At 40.8% G+C, this 24,230-nt stretch overlaps 1 protein-coding gene across 15 annotated transcripts in view; it reads right to left on the bottom strand.

Moving 5' to 3' along the window:
- The window catches only part of HMBOX1 (homeobox containing 1), a 62,380-nt gene that overhangs the window by 8,344 nt on the left and 29,806 nt on the right, over positions 1 to 24,230 (bottom strand). For all 15 annotated transcript variants that reach the window (XM_026844835.1, XM_026844839.1, XM_026844844.1 and 12 more), the window contains 2 exons: positions 22,156 to 22,309; positions 785 to 867 (listed from right to left, as the gene is read on the bottom strand). In XM_026844835.1, the coding sequence (XP_026700636.1) occupies positions 785 to 867; positions 22,156 to 22,309 (237 nt within the window). The remainder of the gene's footprint in view (positions 1 to 784; positions 868 to 22,155; positions 22,310 to 24,230) is intronic.

Here is a 24,230-nt window from a genome sequence, read left to right as displayed (position 1 = left end):
ATTTTGCATTAATTTTTATTCTGGTTATATAAAATCTAAATATATCCAAAATACAAGTTCTGAAAACTATGTAAATGTTTGGTTAGCAAAACTACGCAAAGGCAGGTGCGTCCACTCGTACTACGCTGAATATTCATATTTCTCTCCCAAGCATGACTTCTCCAGGAACAGGGAAAAATGCAACTTGTTGACCCAAATACAAGGTCCTCCATTAATACGCAGATTCTAATGAGACCCCTGTCTAGAATTTGTAAAGCAAACTGAAACACGGGAAAGCTGTGCTCCTTACTCCTCTGAGGACCTGCTGTATGATGCTCAGCAAGCCTCAGTCTGTGAACCCAAGAGTCCCCATCTGTAAAACAGAACCAGTAAAACCCACTTCCGTGCAGTGTAACGAAATTCTCAGATCACTGCTAAGTGCTGATGTGATGATGTATTTGAAATAACTGAATGTAAAGAATGAAAACCTTCCAGACGTGTTTATCTTCTTAGCAGTGCCATTTACAAAGCTGTATAAAGGCAATGTTCAAATGCACAACTTGCCCTTCGTATCTGGAACGGTGGGAATTTCAGTTGCTGGTGTTGGCATTGACTGTCATGTTCATCCAAGTATGGCAGCTCCGAACAACACGAGTTACAGAATGCTCAAGAAGAAACCAACTGCTAGTTGAGGGCACTACATATGTTAGTAATAGCCAGAAAATGAGATTTGCTGAATTTAGCAGGAGATGTTGAAACCTAATTGCAATTGCCTTTGGAAAGGACACCATGACCAGCTCCTCACCTGGCTTCTGTATAACTGCATTACAAGCGTTTGCAATTTCTTCTCTCTTTGCTTCATCTGGATATTGATTCTCATTGAAGTAACTGCAAGGGGGGGAAGAAAAAAAAAAAAGTTTTTTTCAGAAAACAGAGCATGAAGACCCCAAAGCGGCAAAAAGGTGTCAAGTGCTAGTTTATGCATCACTCGGAGATAACACAGATGCAGTACATTTTATGTAAAACTGTACATGCATAAGATACTATCAGCATGCACTCATACCCACATAGAGTTTACAAAACTTAGCCAATGCCTCAGATAAATTAATATTATCTCAGTATTTGGAACACTGTACTATCATACTAGAAGATACAACAAAGTTGGCAATGCTATGAATATCAGAATTAAGACTGTCAAGAAAACATCACAGGCCATGCCTCTGCTTTTGTTTATTATGATTTTCTTTTTTTTTTTCCCCCTGACATACCCCTAACTTAGGCAGCATCCTGCAAATGAAGGAGCTTTTCAATATTTATTTTGATCCCTGGGTTAATATATTATATATATATATATATACACACACACACACACGTACATATTTGTTTATATATTACACACACACAAATTTTGCCTAATTTAGACAGATATGGTATGAAGATTGTACAGACAAAATTATACAGTAATATAGTAAGATTTCTAGACTCAGACTAGATTTCTTTAAAAAAAAAAAATCACAATTTAAAGATTTTAAATCTTCCCCAGAACATCTTGAATACAGCATATTTTAACAGTATTTTTTTTCTAAATAATTGGGATTTTATTGTACTTTATATGCAGCAAACATCCTACAAAAGTTAAACTGTTTTCTCTTTTTACTTCATTTAAGTGCTTTACAAATTTGAATGAACTGATTCACATCCTACAAAGCTTAACAGATTTGCATTAAAAGCAACAAAAAGTCCTGTTTACTCCAATGGACTGATAAGCACACCACAAGCAGGGAGTACTACATTTTTTTTCTGTAGATTGTCCATAATATATAATCATAAGGATGTTTGATCAACTTTGATCAGCAGCAACTTCAACTGTTGGACAACTGCTCCGTATTTGAAAAGAAGGTATTTCCTTTAGTTGTAGATCATTTGTTAGTGGAAGATTTAGGCATATTTAAGCAATTATTTTTTTTCCATGGTTGTATTTCTCTTCCAGTAGATCAGTCCCAGCACAGTTACTTTCTATGGCACCTGGATTCCGTTCCATACAGCAACTGCTTCTGTCCAACCTTCTTTTTACTAAGTGGTATTAATGCAGATCTCACTGTTTCACCTCCACTTTAGACCAATTCACTCTAAGGACAAATTCTGATCATTCAGTTTGAATTTTAGCTACTACTTCTTCATCCCATTGTTCACAGTGTTATTTACAGTTGCAGCTATGCCCACAAACACAGCCCTATTTCAAAGTTGCTACTCACTGACTTGAGAGATCACACATTAGCACAGCTAGGGTTGTACTGCTTAACGTACTTCCACTTGATTTGCCAGCTTGGAGAGCAAACAAAACCACAGCAATAGCTCCATCTTCACCAAATGAAGGGCAGACTACATCCATACTACCAATTTGGGCTTTGGAGTCAAGCACACTTACACAAAAACATCCACTCCTTCTTCCCGGGACCTCTGAGTTGCTCTGATTAAGTAAATCCAGAGGGACTGACCATAACTGTGATTCCCACTAAGCTTGATCCTACTCTGACAGAACAGCTGAGATCTTGCCATTAGATCTGAAGAGGAGGACACCTGGTTACACTTATTTTCTGGGAATTTCCATGTACACAGCATGCTCAACTCTGGCACTGCCACCAGCAGGAATGCTCCCTGAATTATCAGCAAGAAATTTATTTTTTTTTCTCCCCCTTCCAGCAATCTCTCTGGGCATGCTATTTTTTAAAGTATAATCTTTCCTCTTCCAGATATATCATCCTTTCTATTATTATAGGCTTTGAAGTGATACGTGTGTCTATCTTAACTTGCAAATTTCTGTTCAAAAGGGCTGTGTTCTTACAAAGGGTTTTTTGAGAATGGAGAGCTTAGAAAACAGACCGTAAAATGTTTTTTCCAGTAGTTAGTGATGGCAGCAGAAGCTCAGGATCCCAGTCTAACTGCCTCATGACAGTGTCTCGGCTCTTCCACCTACAAAATAGAACACTCCACTCTGCCCAGCACCAAGAACTACTTTCTCTTTTAAGTGCCACAAGATAAACAAACATCAAGACATCCCAGCTGAAAACTGCTGTACTATTATTTACATTCGTATATTGTATGACCTGGATTCCTAATGAGGACTCCAGGTTTTTACTGTGTGTACAAAAAATTAACTCAGCAAATTTTGGTAGGCATAACAGCTTATGGACTCCCTTTGCTCAAGATTATTTATTTTGTTTATAGATACTTGTCAAAAGTCAAGAACAAACACCACAGAGGAAAGCCCATAAAATTAGAAAACCTGATGCATCTACATGGATATGTACTAAAACCAGAAGGTGAAACCCTGACACCATGTGATCTTATGGATCTAGATCATCTGTGATCACAAAATTACAGGACAGTTCCTAACTATGGAAGCAGTAACAGAAGATGTAAAATTAAGAAACGGTGTATACTTGACCTGCCCATTCTTGTGCCGATGTAAGAGACACCGATTAATGAAGAAAAGACAACGCAAGAGCCACTAGCGATCCTTCTCTTGGCACGTACCTAAAGGCTATCCTTTTAGCAAGCCACTGACTGCCATACACTTTTGCTGGCTCAAACAAAAAAGCTCACATTTTCTAATAATTATGAAACTAAGGCTCAAGTTTACAGTTCTCTGGGCTAATAGGAAATCTCTCTATGATGGTGCTAACTTTCGGAACTGGACGAGTGAGACACCTCTTCTGGCAAACAAGGAAGTTTGCTTTGTGTAGTCCCATCATTTTGGTGATTTAGAAAAAAACCTCGCTGCTGAAACCGTAATTCTTCGCTTAACACATTTTACAATCGAACAAGCTATAAAAATTTTTATCAGATTGGATCAAAACATATTGTTCATCATTCTGAAGTATTTTCTTTACATTCTAACACAACTTTCTTATCTTTCAATGTAAACGCCTGTAAGTTTCGACAGGACAAGTGATTCCCACTTGAAAATCTGAAATTCTTTTCACCCCAAAACGCTGTTTTCTGAAAAAATACCAAAACTTGGAGAAGTTTTTGGGCAGTTCTCCTGGTAAATAAGACATCTTCAAGGAGATCACAAAGCTAAGTTGGTGCCAGAGAGGAGCTGGAAAGGCACTACCAGAGTAGTTAAATTCTGTTTCTGCAGTTGACACGTTAATTTTAGAACCCACCTCTCCTTCCACCCGCTGGCTTATCCACATTAATGATGTCCCTCTTCTCTTCTCCCCCCCCACATTCAAGCTGCCTATGAACTTGTCCAACACTCAACTAACTGGTGCTCCCCAAAACTGTTTTCTTCTCCTGATAATATTTTTCTCCATCACCATATTGTTCTGTTAACCTCTGACAGAGTGCAAGCTGGCTTTATCAGAGAAGAGATCACACTCAGCAGTTTACAGTCTTAAAAGAAAAGGTTTCGTAGCTACAGGTATCCAAACACATAATTTTCATCCTCAGCCTCCAAATTCTCTGTATATACACTCCATCAACACATTTTATTTTGTTCCCATCACTTTTTCAAGGTCTTAATGGGACTTGTGGGTGATATACCACAACACAAAACACAGCATTTAAAGCCTCCCAACATTTCTGGAGAGTAGGTGAGAATAACTGGGTTTTTGAGATAGGGAAACCATAGAAAAAAAATTCAATACTTCATCATTGACTGTTTTGGTTTGTTCATGCAGAAGTTGTGAAAACACTGTGAATTTTCTGACTACAGTTCTTCTGGCAAGCAGGAAATTAATTCATCTGCCTCCAGTTCTGTTTCTTATCAGCCAGGTATAGTCTTGCTAAGGGACTGGGAAAGAACACAGGATGTCTGAATTTCTCTTCACAGCTACAAACCCCAGACTGTTCACAATTTGAAAAGTTCCTGAAAACTACAGATGAAAAATATGAAGCAATATGAACTTAAAAGGAGGGGGAAGGGGAAAAAAAAAAAAAAAAAAGCAGGCACAAGTAAATCCTGCAAAGGCACACTGCTTTCTAGACAAAGGGCAGCTGTCAGCTGAATACCTTCAATGAAGAAACCAAATGATCTCTTTTGTAGAAAATGACAGTGGAGGATTAAAATGAAAAGTGGCCAAATAATTTACATGAGATGAGAATCCATACGATGGTAAAGAATGTAGATATCCTTGAAGCAGTTTCATTTCAATAACACTGGAAGCCTAGAAAAATTGCAGATTCAGAGAAACCCTCTTTCTTTCAGGGATAATGTGCTTAGGACAATGACAGAGAGAGAATCCATCTCGGCCCTGGGCTCTGTAATGGAAGTAAATGCATTCCCCCCCACCCTTCACCAAGGTGCCCCTCTCTGAATTCGTGCAATAGCTGCCAATCTTTTTTTTTGCTTGGCTGTACGGCTCCTGTTATCCAGGCTTAGATATCAGATGCATTAAGCAATGCCTCAACAGTGTTCCTGATAATCCAGACTGGAAGTTTTGCTGCTTCGTATCAGCTTTGCAGCTGCCAGGGATGTGTCTGAAACGACCCAAGCTGGGGAGCAGAGGAAGGATGGCCAGGTTCTGCGCTTTTTCATAGGGCTGGATGTCAGACACAAGCACATAAAAACCCAGAATTGCTCAAAAGACTCTGGGTTGGGGCTAGGCTTAGTTTACAGCATGATGTAAGGGTTAAAGCTTCAAAGTGTCGAAGTGATTCGAAGTAGAGAGGCTCAAATGTGTCGCAGGGTAACAACTCACCGCAGGTCAGCTGCTACAGCAGAATTACACACACTCAAGGTGAGGTAATGCAGGTATGTGTACATCAGGGCAGTCTCCCTGAGAGAAGGATAATTTACCTGGCAATTAACAGGAGGCAGGAATACGTGGATGGATATTTATTGAAGAACAGTGGACGTGCTGCCAGCTCACTCCCTCGCTTAACTTTGTGTCTCTGGGTTCCCACTTCCACCAGTGGGGGAAGCACCCCCGAGTGAAATGTCCCAGCACCCTGGGCTGGGGCTCTAACTCCTCCACCAAAGAGCATCTTCACCGAGGCTCAGGCCGCAGCGCAGCTTAACGCAATTTAAGCACAGACTAAAAGGAACGTCCTATCCTCTCCTTCATTCCCTTTTTGAGGGAAGGTTTTCTGCCCGACTGCTTCTCTGGTCCAGCTTTTCCACACATGCCAAGAGCAGCGGTTGCACAGCCAAGGGAGGCGGGCAGGAGATGGTTGAAACACGCAGCTGGGACCGGTTCCTTCCATGGCAGCTCACACACGTCCTCTTCAACTGATGCTAAAAGCAAAGCCTGAGTGATGGGCTCGGCGACTGGCCCAGGGACATATGGAAAAACACAACTGCCCATTTTCCCCAGCTCCCATCTGACCCCTGTTGATGAACAGAAGATCTTGCTGCCACCAGGGACTGAGCTCCATGCCAAACCCTCTGGTGTCTCAAAATACACAAGAGTGCAAGCTGCTCTTTTGTCTTCGATAAGACTGCCTGTAATTTCAGCTCCCTATCTGGTTTCCCTTTGCACGGTACCTCTGCTTTCCACTGACAAGTTACATAAAACACTCGAATATAGTTACCTACTTTATCTCTCATTAGTATATTTATCAACATAGTATCACCCAGTAGCAAGAGGTCATTGTTTCAGTCTTTGTGGCTTTTAACAGAACTATTATTCAGGCTGTCAAATCAATGGAAATATTTCTGAAGTTAGTCTGTCATCTGTGCCTGAGATCTTATCTCTGCGTGGCATGAGACAGACTGTCAGAGAAGTGACATTCAAAGCATAATCTCATCGGAAAGTGTAATGACTGGTTTATTTCCCAGTAAATACCGGCCAAGAATATCACTAATGCCATTTTCAGTGAGGTCAACGGACAACACCATCCATTTTATCTACTGATCTTTCTACAGATTCTATAATAACGGGCATGCACGTCAACAGTTCACGCCACAATATATAGTAAAGGCATTTCTATTTTACACAGCAAAATTAAAGCGCAGATATCCTCTCCAAAGATAAACTCTGATGGAGCTGAGAATCACACTGAAGGCACCATCTTCTCTTTCCCCTAGGACTGCAAAATGTAACCACCAGTTTAGTCGCTACAGGAAACATCTGGTGAGCCACTTCTGCACTTCAGATCAGCCAAGGATGAGAACTGCAGCTCTCTGGATGCAAGTAGATGAACTTGAATCTAGGCGTTCCTGCAGTGTCAGCTCAACTAGACCTTCCATCCAGGCAAAAGGCAAATTTAAAAAAATAAAATACAATTTAAAAAAAATCCAAAATCCAGAAAAAACACTGATGAACACGATTGCTGCAGCCTTACTGTTTTCCCTATAGCACTACCATTTAACTAATGGCTTTCATAGGTGTATGGATTTAAAGGACTGAAGAAACCACTGCAGGACTCCAGCTTAACCTCTTCTACAGCACTGACCAGAGGTTTCTCAGCAATTCTGGCATTAAGCCCAGATTTTCTGGTCAACCTACAGAGAGATCCAGTCCCAACACAAAAATTTAGGATTTTATCCAATGTTGAATCTACCATAACTTTAGCTAAGCTTTGGAAAGAAACTGTAAAAATCCTCATTCTTCAAAAATCTGCACGTCATTCCTAGCTTGAGCTTTCAAGTCCAAGGTATTGCCATAGTCTCTGTCCAGGGAGAGAATAGTTTTTAAATCTCTCATTTTAAGAGATGTTACATTCTTGTAATTCTTTTCATGGAAAGTGCAAACGTGGAGGAGAGTTCTCAACAGGACTAGATCACTTAGACCACCAGGCATATAGAAATTGTTATTATTTTGCATGTCAGTATGTGTTTGTGTACATAAATTGCATAGTCATTTCAGTACACATTAAAAAAAAATGGTACAATAGAGCTGACTCTCTATTCTGGTTTTACAAATCAGTGCCTAAACTCGGAGACAGTCATTTTACTGATGTTTCCTAGCAGGAATCTACTCTGCAATGTAGATTAAAATGCCAAAAATACACCTTGCACTGGAGTGCATAAAACTGTATGACCTTCAAAGCTACTACAACATCATCAAGTTTAATTTTTTAAAACTCATTTTCTCAGTATTTTGACAGTGGTCTCAAGCACCAACACAATCCTATCAAGTTATTAGTATTATCCTAAAATTTGTTTAAAAACAGAATTAACTGATAGCTCTGAAAGCCTCATACTTGCAAAAGATAATCTATGCCTCCTAATCTGTAGCACCCTACTGTCGAGATAATTAACAATTAAAAAAAGAATAGTTAAGACATTGGAGGTGGCGATTTACTCTTCCTTGTAATTGGATTTGGTGATAAGAGTATTTTTGAAATTATACAACAGCTCTCTTCTGAGTAGAAAGATCTGGAGTTTTTAGCAATTTGAAATATACCGGTACTTTAAGGCACCTTGAAGACACTGACAAAAGAAAATGGCTAAAAATTTATGACTACCCTTACACTTAAATGGTATCGCAGACTCCCCAAACCAACATCGTTAACTAAATTGTTCACAAAATAAAAGGAAAAAAAAAAAGGAAATTTTTTGAAGCCAGCAAGTAACTAACCATCCAAGACATGATAAAGTGAGAACTGTTCTGTAATATTTCAACAACAGTTGGTGTAAGCAGACAGCACCTTCAAAGTTTTTCCTAACAAGGCATCTAAGCATGACTAATAGTATCTCTTGTTCTTCTTTATCTACTTGCAATATTTAAATTGAGACCTACACATACAGGGATATTTATGTGCATTAAATCCTCTGGGCTTAACCAATTGATAAACAAGACCTTTATGAAGAGAACTGTGAAACAAACATCTCATCTACATTTTTTCACTTTCTACAAGGACGAGTCATTAAAGTTACATCATCTCGATTAGTTCGTTCTCAAAAGCAGGTAAAGCTAAGGCAGGGTGAAGTCCATGGACAAAATATCTCCAAAAAGTGATGAGACCTTCAGTAAGAGCCCACCCACTCATCAGGACCATTTCGCTGCTCAGTGACAACCCACCTTTCCAATGAGATGTAAACAACGCTATGGTTGCATGCTGGTTTCAGCCGGGGTTTAAAGCATGACAGGTTATTAGAGACACTACTTGCAAGACAGCAGAGGATTCCAAGGTTTTATTTGGCAACAGAAACAAATAGCAAAATGTATGACTTGGCTTTTATGTTACTCAACTCTAAACATCAATCTCTGCTCTCTTGAAGAAATGACTAAACTCAAGAGTCAGAACTTGGTTTTCTGCTCATCTAAAGGTAAGGTATTTCTAGAAGAATAGCATTTCCTTGCCTCAGAATTGTACTTCAATGGGAAGTTCAGCACTGGATCACAAAACGTCTATGTACAGAATGTCAAGTGTAAGCAGCAAGGTCCCTCAAGTTGTTACTAGTTTAGCCTCAGTAAGGTCATGGTTTTCAAAATTTTATAGTCCTTCTGGCTATGAAGCTTGAAGTCTCACTTCTGAAGCCTCCAGGAGAGGAAAAATACCAATCATGAGATTTGTGATAAAGCTTAGTATGAGCTGACAACTTCCAACGTAATCACTAGCATTTCCCCTCAAAGATCTGCAAGCTTTTATTTTCAATTTCCAGCATTGCAGCAGACTCGGTTCAGCTTAGAAGCACACAGCCAGCCACCACTGCTGCTACATTTTCAGAAAATAAAAATTGATTAAACTAACGAAAGGAACCTACAAGACTCAGAAGACAAGATAAAGCCAATTCTTGCAAAATATCCAGTATCTAAAGTCAAGAGGCTCAGGATCAAAGCTTGTGATTTTGGACTCCTTCAATATACTTTTCCTAATGCCTAGTACCTCCAAGGTCTGGACTAGAACTATCATTGTATTAAGTGCTGTGTGACACAAAGCAGAAAAAAAAACTATTTTAATATTGATCTATTCTCTGCCTTGCAACTTAAATACAATGCAACAGATGGATATAAGCAAATGAGAACAAGAAATAACGAATGAACAAAGGCCAGCACGCTAGCTGCTTAAGCTACTATGGTATCGAGATGAGCTTCATGAGGTTCTTTGGAGACATCATAGCAAAGAAGGAGGTTTAAGGAAAGTTTTAAGCAATGAGGTAGCGTTGTGGATCCTTGAAGAAGTCTGGCAGCAGCAACATCATCTTATTTATTTGCTAAAGATTATTCAATGACCATTCACCTGAGTTTATCATCCAACTTTATATAATTTTTTTCACCTATAGGATTGTGAATAGTTACCTTGGAAATAATAAGCTCTAAGGACTCAGAAGTGTTACTTGATTAAAAAATACAAACCATGCTTTGTATTTCAAATGTGCTTTCTATAACCAGATCATAAACCCCTTAGAAGTATTCTGAAATTGCGTTCTTTAATCTTACTCTTCAGTGCTATTAGAAGAATTTACAGGTAGAAGAACAGCAAAGTTAAGAGATACAGGCACAAGAAACTATCTGCAGAGCTGTGAAATCAATCTGCAGCTCCTTACTCCTAATTTGTGCTCCCTGTCATGAGTTGTGTTTTTTGCCATGTGCTTCCTCTTAAATGTCATTCCCACTCCAGCTCGGAATGGCCAAGTTCCCTGGGGCCAGTCTCTTTAGGAAGCATGACTCAAACAGTACTGGTAGTAACACTCTAAAAGCAGCTGAGTTGTTGACTATACACCCTGTGTCTAGAAAAATAAATTAGTTCTTATCATGATCAAGATGTTCAGAGGGCTGGAGCACCCCCCTGTGAGGACAGGCTGAGAGAATTGGGGGGGTCAGCTGGAGAAGAGAAGGATCCAGGGAGACCTTAGAGCGGCCTCCCAGGGCTGAAAGGGGCTGCAGGAAAGCAGGGAGGGACTCTTGATCAGGAGGGTAGGGATAGGAAAATGGATAACAGTTTTAAACTGAAAGAGGGGAGACTTAGATGAGATCTAAGGAAGAAATTCTCCCCTGTGAGGGGGGTGAGGCCCTGGCACAGGCTGCCCAGAGAAGCTGTGGCTGCCCCCTCCCTGGAAGGGTTCAAGGCCAGGTTGGACGGGGCTTTGGGCAACCTGGGCTAGTGGAAGGTGGCCCTGCCCGGGGCAGGGGGGTTGGAACTAGATGATCCCTTCCCACCCAAACCATTCTGTGATTCTATGATTTTTGGTCTCCAGTAAGGCATTTGGTACAGTTACAAATGGGGAACTCTTCATAATTTTGGAAAAGACAAAAATTAGTGTAATTATGCAACAGGGTAGAAAGGAAACATATAACAAAGACTGGGCTGAAAATTATAAGTAATGGCTCAGAAGACTGCTATCAGTGATATCTTCAAGTATCATCTTTAGAGTATCTTAAGAACTAAAACACTTAATGAGATCTGGAGACAATGTCTGAACATGGTAACAAAATCTGCCGATGACAAAGTCAAAAGTCATGTCAACACAGTGAACTGAAGTACCATAAAATGTAATAAAAAAATCCTAAGGGCAAGAACTAAAAGGAAATTTAACAGTGCAGTAGGCAAGGTCATACACTTCAGGAACAACAACTTCTCATATACACAAAAAGATCACCAGCTGGACAGACTGTTTTCTGTTAAGTCACTAGGACCAAAGGACACAGTGCAACAAAACCACCAAAAAGGCAAAGCCTGATACAGCCGAGGAGGCTGGCTGTTTCCAATCCAGAAAGAAAAGCATTAAAATACCTGCACGAGACCTCACCTGGACTACATACAATCAGTTTAAACCTGAACACCTCAAAGAGCAATCACAGGATAACAGAGGAATGGAAAGCCTATCTTGCAAGACATAAACATGTTTTACCTGAGCAAGCCTCAAGGCAGGGATGAGGTTATGGTTTACCAGAAATACATGAAGGCAAGCAACATTAGAGACAAGAGATGGAGGTGAGCATTTATTTTAGTTAAATGATAATATTGATCCAAGAAAGATGGGTCACAAACAATCTCAAGATTTTAGATATTAACCGTTGAAGCAGTAAGAGGCCATCTCCCAATGGGCTTTGTACCCTTGGCTATACTTGCTTCTAAGACAGAATTTAATCAGTTTCTGTAAAGGATATATTAAAGGTTGACTAAAACAAGAGAAGCTGGACATAAGACTTGAAGTCCCGGTCCAATGCTCCTGTGATTAAGAGAAAATCAAGGGGCATTTAGACTGCAAGAGCGCCAGCCTACCTATATAATGAGCAACAAATCAGATGACTTTTTCTATATGTTTTGTACGTACGTGCCCTATTTTCTCATTCTTCTTTATAAAGAAATCATATTAAAAAAGCTCTTTGGAAGAGGTCCACGTCTTCTATTCTGTTGACAGAGTTCCTTCACAAACTGCATAGTATTCAAAATGAATTAAAACTTATGCATGTTCCAAAGAAAAATCAGACAAAAAAAAAGTCAATTGTGCTATCCTGGACTACCCAAAAAAAAAAAAAAAAAAAAAAAAAAATAGTGACTTTTGTGGTTAAAGCCCATATGGTTCTCTGATAAAGCATTCTTTTTAGTCTGTTTAAAGCACTCCACAGTCTGACCAAGAGCCCATAAATACATGATGCAACATACTTAAGAGTTTTACTTAGGAATTTTCCTCCCTCACTTCTCCTTGTAATTACTCTGTTTATTACTTGTATAAAGACCTCACATCTGTTACTAGATGGCAGAGAGTTTCCTTTCACTGAGGTAGGTTTGGATTCTGTTCAGAGATTAGCTGCAGTGAGAGTCAGCAGGAACACTCTGCATACTTCTAGAAACCAGAAACGGGAAAATCCAACGGTGCTTTGAGCTGGATGGTGCTCACGTATGCTCCGTGCTGACAGCTGGCTGCATCAAAGAGAGAGGTGACAAGGTGCCAACCTGATTACTAATTCCTTCCAAACACTTTCCAGATCACTCAAGAAGTTAATTTTGTAATTCGCTTAAGTGGGTTTATTCCATGGATAGTATTACATACAGGTCAGGTAAATCTCACTGTGAGCGATGACTATCCCTTTTAGCTGAACTTAGACCTGGAACAACCCTCCTTGGCAGGTCAGGGCTCTCTAGTCTTTTCTCAGGACTTTTAAGCAGGCTGAAAAAGAGCCAAAAGGGGGAATGATCACACCTTTATGGTCACTTGTGTTTGTCACTGCCCAGGGAGCCATCTGCTAAACTTCTCAGGAGTCTGCTCCCAAAGACTCCCAGTCCCCAGCGCCATCTCAAGCTCCCTCAGTACAGACACAGAGACAGCAAGAGTATAACTGTTATACCCTTGCACCAGAGCACATCACCTTCACGTGGGTTGTAAGACGATCAAGAAATTCTGTTCCAGACAGCCTACAGTGAGAGTCATTATGAAACAGCTACACAAAATGTAGACTGAATGTGCCAGGGTCTGGTTCACTCTTTCTGTGAGAAGTATGCCACGACTTTCCCCTGACTCCTGAAATCACATTAACAGGTAAAAAAGCAACAATCTAGCTAATTAATATGAGCTTTCTGTTACTATTTGATTCTGCGTGCTTTAAACAGAACAGTCAATAGGAAGGAGAATACCATGAAGGATTACAGAAAGTCGAGTGCCGGCACAGAAAAAAGCTTGAAGACAGATAACCCCCAGCACTAGACTTTGACTTTTACACCGTCCTTACAGCAAGCAGCATCTAGAGGTCTCAACATGACTGCAGAGAGCCCACTGCACCAGGCTCTGTGCATGAACACAATACAAGCCTCCGGCTCAGAGGAGTTCTGACCTAAAATGACTGGTGTTAACAGTTACGTTAAATAACGGTCTGGAAAGTGAAATATTTATTTTGGATACAAATAAAGCAGATAATTGCTGTGAATTTAAAAAAAGGTCTAAACATTCTCACAGTTGAGCCTAATTTGGTATCTTTTCAAAAAGCAAGGTAATGCCCACAGAAAAGAACAAATTCAAACTCCTCACAAACATGATTCTAAATTAGTTCTAAAAACTGTTCAGGAAAAAGACACGCATGTCATCGTGGACTACTCAAAGAAAACGTACTCACAATCAATACACAGAAGTGATCAGCACAAGCCAGATGTTAGGCTGGAGGTCAGAGAACAGTAGGAATCAGATTCAGCTGCCTGTATAAACTGGAATATTCACAATATGGTAATCAGCTCTGCTCCTGTCCCTACTCACCTACCCTGGGTCACTAAAAATTCAATGTAGGAATAGAAAAGGTCCAGAGAAGAGTGACAGTGAATGTTATTAGAGGCAAGGGAAGTCTTGTCATCTGAGAAGAGATAAGAGAATGACTGTTTAGTTTAGAAATGAGATAAATAACCAGCACATTGATAGTAGTATATAAAATGAATGATCACGGGAAGGTAAACACAATGTTCTTTCTTATTCTTTCTCATGATACTCGGGCAAAAGGGACCTCCAACTTTTTAAACACATTTTAGCATATAAAATGAAACCAGGTATAATTAGATCTCCCAAATGTACCCTGAAGACCTTAGCAGGATTTAGAAGGAATTACATATTTATATGAATAATAAGAATGCCCACTGCTGCAACAGGAGGATTTAAAAAAATACAGGATAGGAGATAAGAGCTTTTGTCCACAGCTACACGGTTGTTAGCCATGTATGAGCTAGTTACAGACTGAAGAGGACAGGCAGAAAGCATGACAAGCACCACCATCATCATCACCTGGGTTATTGCCCAGCCTTGAAGCTTTAGTCACAGGCTGGAGGCCCACAGTGCTGGTGCAGTACCAGCACACATCCCAAAACCAACCCTTGTGCCAGGGACAAAAGATGGAGCTTGAAAAGGACAGCAAGGACAAAACAGCTGTTTTAATGTCTTAAATGAGGCTGACTAGGCAGATATTAAGCAGCCTGTAGTTCAAGCTGGTTTTCAGAGCTCTTCAGACATTCCTGTTTCCCCAGTAGGAACTCAGGAGGAATTGAGGTTGTCTCTATACCTTCTCTCCCTGTGCAGTGCTCCAGCATCGCTTTACACGCTGGGGATGGCGACGTGAAATCACTCCAAGGGCAAAGTGGGCAGCTGGATCTTGCACGTGTAAGCATTCAGGGGTACACTCCCAAGTATGGGGTCTGTGAGTTGGTGCACACCTGAATGACCAGCAGATGTTCTTAAAAGCAAATGAGAGGTAAATTAAAGGTAAACTTGGTCTTCCAGATCCTCCCACACTGGTGCTACTGGGGCTAGCAAAAATCACCTTAGCCTGCACAGTAAGCAACAACTGTGTCTTTTTACATCTTCAGTGAAAGCATCTGGGCAGCTATAGATTTCCAACCCTGTATATGTATAACAATCGCTTTTATGCCCTGAGAAGACTATGTTGTAAAGCAGGATGAGATCCTGCTTTTCACCTTCATGAGCAGGGAGACAGAATACTGAAGCATCTCAACTGGTTCCGGAGAAAGGCAGGAGAGTGTCTGGACCAGAGAACAATTCCCGTTCTTAAAATGTGGGGTTACTGTACCAGATGGTGCTGTTGCAGGTCAGATTGACAAGGCTCCTTTTGCAAATGTTGATTTCAGTTATTTTGACCTTGGCAGATAAAAAAAAATAAATTATCTGGAGTCTGCTGCAAGGAATTGCCCCTCCCACAGATCTTCTTTTTTATTATTTAAAAAAAAAAAAAGAGAGAGAGAGAGAGAACACAAAGACACAAAAAGCACCTGAGCTCCCTGAAAAGAAAAATAACTCATTAGGTGCTGGATCCTTCAAGAGACCAGAGTCTGGTGAGCACTTTGGACAGACATCCTAGCATTCTGTTTTACTGCATAAAATCTGCCAAACAACTGGGATTTGCTTCCAGCTCATTAGAATAGGAAGCTTGCATATTATGCATGTCTAAGAGGGAATATAGCTTGATCTAATGCAAAATAAGAAAGATACGGCGTAGCAAGCATAAAATGGCTGCTCTTGCATTTTATGAAGACATACAGCAATGACCCTGAACTAAGCCACTTGAACTTTCAGACAATAAAAAGATCTTGCCCGCGTCTGAACTGTAAAGCGAACTTTACTGAATGCCTTTGCGAAGTGCCTGCACGCACACATCTCAAGGCATTTCACAAACACGAACAAGAAAAAGATCCTAAAACCCCACTTCTTTCCTACATCTCAAAGGACTTCATGATGTTCAGTCTCCCCCTGCAAGTTGCTAACAAACACCTTATCACCTGGCGTTTCCCTCTGCACTAGGCATATCAGAACCATCCTGATAGATTTTAGCTAGTTTGCTCCTGAGAAACGTTCCATAATTTCTGTAGATAACTTGCTTAGTGCTCAATCATCCTAAAGTTAGAAAGTTTTTCCTAATACTCAACACAAATCTTCCTTGGTAAGCCAAGAGTTGGAGGCTTTTAGCATCCTGCTCATCCTCTCTTTGGTTTGGCTCAGTCTCCCGAACAGGTAGTAGCTGTTTTACAGCTGAGAACGGCGAGCCACCAAAAAGTTCAATGACATCTGAGGGTCACAGGGACAGCAGAGCCTAACTCTCAGCACTCCTCACCTCCCAGCAGGCTGCAAAACAAACCCTAGGAAGACGAGCAGCATTCCCGAGCCAACCAGTGAACATCGTTATATTGATGAGAAACTGATGTTCTGTTTCTAACAATGTACAAGCCTAATGGAAGAGGCCGAAGGACATTACTTCCTGCTCTGTTGTCAGCTTGAAAAGGGAGAAACGCAATGAATCCCAAACTTAAATCTCCTCCTAAGCCTTGCACAGGAAACTTAGATCCCCTATGGGGCTGGTATTAAGGTTCTGCTAGAAGACATAACTAAGAGTAATGGGATGAAATTAACTAAGAAAATTTCCTAACTGAATTTCAGGAGCTAATAGAGCTCTCATTTTCCCCAGGGAAGCCGTGGAAGCCCCAGCGCTCAGGAGAGCTGCAGTAATAGCGCTTTCACAATCAGAAGAATTTCTAATAACGCATGTCAGGACTGATATCACTCAGGGCCAGAACCATGCCCAGGGCTCCGCTGGCCCAGCCCGGCACCAGCTTGCTGGGACCACTGCAGAAGGTGCTTCTTTCAGGAGGGTAGACAATGCTGAATCTTCTGAGGCCGATGGAAATGCAACAGTGACTGGTTTTGGCACGGAGATGGCTTTCCTCACCAACCTGGGTTCAATTTAAAGGGGGAACAGAATACAACCTGGTCAAATTAGACGAAGAGTTTGGCAGTGATGCCACAGTAACACATTCCTGCTCCTTGGCAAAAAACCAAAGGACACCTCTTCCATGATGCCAGCACAACTGTCCGCTTGATCATGCTTTTAACCAAACCAGGAACTCATCCAACTCAAACCAAACAAAATCAGAACAAAACCAAGCAGATCAAAAAACGCCACGGAAAATTTGTCCGTCTTTTTGTTAAACTTCCTCTTCCCTGTGCTCTCAGCTGGGCATTCCTGTCATTTGTCTTGGGCCAGTTCTGGCACACCCTCACTGCAAGCTGAACCAATTCAATGAAATGCAGGGGAAAATAAAAAGATTGCTTTTTTCCAAACAGAGCTGAACTGGCTGGTATTTCAATCAGACAAACATAGCTGACACAATGCAGGGTGGCAGGAGAAGGGAAACTGAGGAGGAGGAATTGAGAAGGGTGATGAGACAGGATAACACCTAAGGATGAGATGGTGACAAACCGTTAATTCAGTTCAGCTATATCATGAAACTATACCCTCAGTATCTGGAGAAATCAAAACCCATTTTCTTATAAATAAAGTTGCCTTGGATCACAAAGCCCAGTGAAACACCTGACTCTGTTTTAACATCTATGAAATGGGAATAATAGGTTATCTGTATCATCTTATTTACTCTAAATACATCTTTACGAAAGGATGCTTCAAGAGCACAGACACGTGTTAAAATAAAAAAAAAACCCAAACCCAGACCCAAAAGATCAAACCAAATAACCCTCAACCAGAAAGCAAAGTTCCTACTCCCTAGACAAACTGAAATACTTTCAACTGATGAATTATTCATTTTGTTTAGAGCAGAATTTACAGTTATTTTAATTTAATCTTTGGATAAAGCATATACTTAAAAAAACAACACTCAACTTCCCTCCCCCCCCCAGTCTCTAATGGCACTCAGTAGAAGTGCCTTAAAACGGGTATTCAGTCATTGATTCTGCTGCCAATCTTAGATTTATTTTTTTTGCCTGAAAAAAAAAACAAAACCTCAACTCCAACATATGATTAGAGGAGAAGCACAAATCACTTGTAAAAGAAAAAAAAAAAAAATAGACAGACAAGACAACACCGCTTCATTAAAAAAGAGAAAACCCTAAGGGAATTTTCAATTTCGTAGTTCTAATGAGAGGGGTTGAAAAGAAGTAAAGCTGAGAAAAGAAAAAAAAAAAAATTATCTTTGGGACAAGACGTAAGGAAGAACATGAAACTGAACCAGGAACAGACTTTCAAGTTTAACCTCAGGTTTTCACAGAAAGGACTACTGTAGTCTTAGCTCTGCTCCCAAAGGAGGGTGAGCCACACGACAACACCACCACACACAAAACTCAGCATATTTCATGAGCAGGAGGCTCAAGAAGAGAACAGGTCAAGGTTGATATCACTAGCACAGCAGCAAGAGGGAGCTTGTACTGCAGTTGTCTGAACCACACCTAGTCTGCAGTTAAATATAGAACTTTACTTTCTGGAACTATTGCTCCTCTTAACCTTCAGAGCATAAATATTCGGTGAGATATTTAAAAAAAAAAAAAAAGAAAAAAAAGAAAGGAGAGAAGGAGAAAGAGACCTGAATCTATTGTCCGAAATCTAAGCCTAGCGACTAATAAACTACCCTGGGAGAATTTCCAAAAAAGCAGTAAAGATTGGAGAATTGAATTACAGAAACCGCAAGCAGCATTCTGCAAATCCAGTATAAACCAATTAGTTTCTTTAATACACATAGCCTGTATACAGACACTTATGTACATCAGACATTTAAGTATATGTGCTGGTCCTAACTCTCATCTTAATTATATCAGGTTGGCACCAATATAATAATTAATTGCACTGGAAATTTTGTTGATTTAAATCTTTTAAAAAAAGAAAAGCCAGCCCTTCAACCCTCACCCTTCTCATTCAGTTCATAGGCCAAATCCTGGCTCGTGCTGTGCATTTTCAGTTGCTCCTAGGGCAAAGATTGCTAATTTTTACAATCAGATTCAGATTTTTTTCCTTGAAGTGCTCTCAGCTGGTTTGCCACATGGATTTTTAGTAACTGCATTTCTTACCAACTGAACCCAAGTCAAAAGCACGTACCACAATTAACTGGTAGAGAGCAGCCCAACACTTTGATCCTCACCCAAAAAAATGTTTCTACAGCTTTACAGCAATGTTTCAGAAGTTTCTAGGAAGAAGTAGTTCTGCATTACCTACACAAGAGTTTCCATTAAGGTCTAGATTCAACCCTCTTATCTTCAGGCATTGAACTAAATCATCAAAGTCAGGTCTAATTGCAGAAGGCTCCTCTTTTGTAGCCAGAGAGGAAGGCAGATATAGCCCTCATATGAGTTACATTAATGGGATGGAATTGCCTTCTGGATCTCTGTTTCTCACCGCTGAATAGCTAGAAGCCTAGATGAACAAGCACTTTACTGAAGTTCCCACGTAAGAAGCTCAAAACTAGGTGCCTAAATCCTTGTGTGCCCCAACTGCGCATCAGGATGCTGAAGGACATACAAATGCAACGCAACCTGCATTTAATTAAGGGAAATAGTCCATTAAACTCAGTAAGATGCCTCCACTCACAGTCAAAACTTTATCCTTCAGAGGAAAATGAAAATTATCAGATAAATAGCATCAGACCACATGCAATGCCAACCAGCATTTTTAGTGGGCCAAATGCTTATTCCTGACCCTGTTGTGGCATCAAGTGAATCTGATCTGCTTGGGCCAGGCAGCCAGGAGTTTGGTTACCTTTATCCTGGCTGTTGTTATCAGTCAAATTACAGACAAGCCTGGAAGACTCTGGTGACTTGTAAGTGAAATTAGTTAGCTTCTTCCTAGGGCTCCCAAGAGAGTGTTTTTCTCCCACTCTTTCAAACCTGTCACATAAAACAGCTCATCCTTACAGCTCAACTAGGCCTTTTAAGTGTAACAGTTAAACCATCCATATTCCCAACTTGCTTTATGGTGTAGTTTTATCGTCATACAAAGCTTTTACCACGGCTGGAGTTTAGTGTGTTCTTGCCTCAAGTAAAACTCCTCAGCCATGTTTTCCAGTACCCACACACAAAGCTGTGAAACTCAGTGCTTGCAGGGACCTACCAAGGGCTTTGCAAATTAATATTAAAGCCAGGATTAAGGCAATGTGGCAGAAGTCTCCATTAAACAGCAGAATAAGAAGAAAACCCCAGCAGCAAAGACCTTGCAGAGCACAAGTCACAGAGAACAAAACCAAGAATTACAAAGAAAAAGAAAGAGGGTGATGAAAAATTAGATCAAGCGGTATGTATCTCCGCACACGACTGGATGATCTCCAATGTCAGCACCAACTTGCTTCTTCCATCCAGGAAAACAAACCTCACACCTTTCTAACAGACACATACTAAACAATTACAGGTTGCCTGGCTTCTTGAGCGTGTCACAGCAGAGCGTGGCTTTAAGGAGAGATCTGACAGAGGAAAAGGTAGTGCTTGCTCGCTTAGCTTTCTTTTCTGCCCTGTGTTTCCACAGCACCTAGCACAAACAAGGCCAAGGCACTATCATTCAAACAGCAAGTAACAGCAGTTATCACACTTCAGGCCAGATGGAACCCAAGAAAGGAAACACCCATACCCAAAGCGGTCTGATTCTACTTCTCAGCAATTAAATATTTCACAGGCAGAGGGTTAGTAAGGAGACGGCCCTGTCCTGAAGGTACACACTGCAATCAGGACAGTCATACGAGCATTTTAACGTGCTAAAGATCCTGCATAGCACATCGTACTGCCTGTGTGGAAGGGGACATTAAAAAACAATCCCCTGCACTAGCAGATTTCAGGACTTTGCATTAGTTGGGTCTAGCAAAGCAGAACAGATTTCAAACATTTACGTTATGTCTTCTGGGGAAACTTTTAGCTGAAGCTGGAAACATCAGGGCAGTGCCAGGACAGAATAGGAAAACAAACACACACCTAAGATACTGGTGCCAGCCCTGTAAAGACACAGTGGCCGCACAGAATTATGTCCATCTTCTGTGGAAAATGGCTTGGGTCCCTGAGGGGGCTCAGTATTTTGGTCTTAGCTTAGACAAAAAGAGACACTGTCCTGCTCCTGCTCAGTTCCAAAGACCCTTGTGCAAGCAAGAGGAAAGAGAAGCATTACACAAAGGGCAAAACCATCTCCTAAAAATCTGCTGGCCAAGGCCTCAATGAAGTTGCAAACCAGAGAGGAGTGTAGCACACACACAGAGTCATCAGGTGCTTTCATGGAAAGGAGGTTCCTCATGCTCTTGGAGGGAAGAAAACTCCTCCCAGGCATTTAGCCCTTAACAGAAACAAGCATTCATCCCTAAACTACATTTGAGTTCACTAGCCCTTTTCTATTATACAATATTATCCACAAAAGAGACATTACTGTAAGCAGAGGGAAAGGCAAAGCACACAGGCAGCCAGGAGACCAGGCTCAGAGAGTGCTTCGTCTCTGCAGGACTGAAGAGCTGGGAGCTCTAATGATCACCTGCCACTCTGCATATGTATTTGAAAGATCCACTTCGCTCTGTACTGTTCCCAGCTCATGTAAAAGGGTTGTAAGAGCCTTTTTGGACAGGGAATCTACTGCTTGTTAGGCAAAGTTCTGCATCCTGAACAATTATAGTGCTGCCGAAATGCCAGTATCAACTCTAACGTGATACACTGCGAGGACAAATTAGGAAATTGGGAAAGGAGAAATGTAGACTGTAAAGAGCGTGCCGACCCCCACCAAGACAGAGCTCCGATTAGGAAAGTTTTCTGCAAAAGCAAAGGAAGAGCTAAACCCCAGTACTCGGACTGAGCTAAAAACAAGATGTCTTAGGGGGCTACAAAAAGTGAGATATTGTCCAGAGCAGTATAACATTTCTTTTAAACAACAGAAGGGCTAAGCCGGCTCCTCCTACTCTATCATCTGGAATCAAATGATTACACTGTTATTGGCTTGCGTGATGCTAAAACACGTCCATGAAAATGAAACTGGTGTTCGCCGGAGCAGGAAAAAGGATACTTGTATTGGCTTTAAAATGCCCCATCTCCAAACCCCCAAAGTGACATACCTTTCCATAACAGCCAGGCACTCCTTTCTCCATGTGAACCGACTGCCTCGCCGTAGTCTGAAGGTCCCAGAGGTAGCTGTGACTGGGGGAGGTGTCTGTCTCCATTCTGGCTCTTCTATTGGGATAGGAGCGGGTCTCATGCTTAACGTAGCCCCTAAGAATAATAAATACTGTGTTTTCCTAGGGGATTGAAAACCATGCCCATTTCCTCACTCCTGCTCGTGAAAAAAAGACAAGACAGATGATGAAACCATTCAAACTAAAAAAAGTAAAGCATTATCAAGCAAAGACACCTTAAAGATACATAAAGCCAGCTAGAGTTCCCATCCCCAACCTCCAAACCAGAGGTATCAGGTGACCACAGAAATCTAAGGGAGATATAACTGAGCTGATTGCCACTTAGGAAGAGCTGTCCTGTCTTCATCAAGAGGAAAATTGTCTTACAGCAAGGGTGAGCTATGCCCCAGCTGGGATTTATTTAGGTTGTGTTACTACCTCTTCCGCCACAAAATGGGAAATAGCAGGTTTCTATTTAATTGTACAGCAGTCTCAGGAAGCAAAATGTAAATTTATACCAAATTCCATGTGTCTGAAGAGCTGAGTAAACACTTGAAATAGCTCCACCGATAGGAACACACCCTGTGACCTGTGCAAACACAGGCTCCTGAGTGCCAGGTCGCCTGAAAAAGTCACTGAAAGCAGATTAACATCACACCTTTCCTCTTATGTCCCCTTTCTATGGATATATTCCTCCTTTGAACAAGCCTGAGCTGGAAAGCGTCAAGCAAGAGACAGAACTTGGCACAATGCCTTCAGGAAAGGCCCTTTGAAACTTACCCCTGATTCTTTCCACAACAGCCTCTCAGTTAATAAATCAAGATAAATCAAGATACACTGGGAGATCGATCTTTTGTATATCCTTTGGTGAGGATGGCAACCTGGTATAGGACATTAGTAGGTAAAGCAGGGTACATTCTGAAGGACAGCTTTGTGCTCAGTGACTTCCCCTCGAGGGAAGAAACAGCTGTTCTTGTGCACAAAAACTGAAAAACCCCAGTTGTATGAAAAGACAATCACCACCTATATCCCATATGCATACTGAGCTCAACTAGAATTCATGCACTGAACCAGCCAGGATAGATCCAAGAGAAGCAGGCAGCTCTGCTCACAGGAGGAATACAGGATTGTGCACACGTAAAAGCAGGGCTGAGACAGCAAATCCCTCCAGGTACACAGACTTGCTCAGAATGGTTAGGATTGAATCATAAAAACATACTGTGTCCATGAAACAACACTGCTTATTTAATTTAAAACACAGTAAAAGGGTTAAGGGAACTTCAGAGTTTAACCAATAAACAAATTCCTACAATTAAAAAGCAAGAAATTATCTATTTATGCATTTGGCTGTGTTCCTTTCCAGAAATGCACAATGAGTATTTTCCTTACTGCCAGGGGCTTGCATCTATGTTAGGTAGTGGAGTCCAAAAGAATTTAGAAATTTTACCCAAGAAGTCTATAGGAAATGAAGGCCACAAGCTCTGCCTTGCATGCACAACAGTGACTTTTACTAATTCCCAGCTAACAAGCCTACACAGATTACTTAGTTTTACTGACATATTAAATATTTCCTATATTGCCAATTCATTGGGAGGTCATTTCAAGGAAAGTTCCTTATCAACTCTTCCTAGTACTCGCACAGTTTAGCGGTCTGGGTATCAAGTTGCTAGGTTTTAAGTACACTTCAAAAACTAAAAAACTTAAAAAAAAAAAATTTAAGAGAAGCAGGGGAGAACAGGATGAGAAATTAGCTTTCCCTGCATTGTTTTAGCAAATACTTTCCCTACCTGAGGATTTTATTTCACAGGGAGAGCACAAGAGTATCAGTGATGCCTAACAAAGTAAGAGATGCAACGTAATTCCATTAAATTTGCCTGAGATTTTTTCAGACAAAGGTTGAAAAAAAAAAAAATAAATCTGCGTTTAAAGCATAAATTTGCTCCTGCTACTGGTATGTTCACTTCCTGAATAGAAGATGCTTTTTTTGTTTGTTTTAGTAGCCTTGCTAGATCAATTTA

Source organism: Athene cunicularia, assembly GCF_003259725.1.
Source record: "Athene cunicularia isolate RWA chromosome 3 unlocalized genomic scaffold, athCun1 chr3_part1, whole genome shotgun sequence".
Taxonomy (NCBI): domain Eukaryota; kingdom Metazoa; phylum Chordata; class Aves; order Strigiformes; family Strigidae; genus Athene; species Athene cunicularia.
Note: the sequence above shows the minus strand (reverse complement) of the source record. Positions and strands in the feature narration are given on the sequence as shown.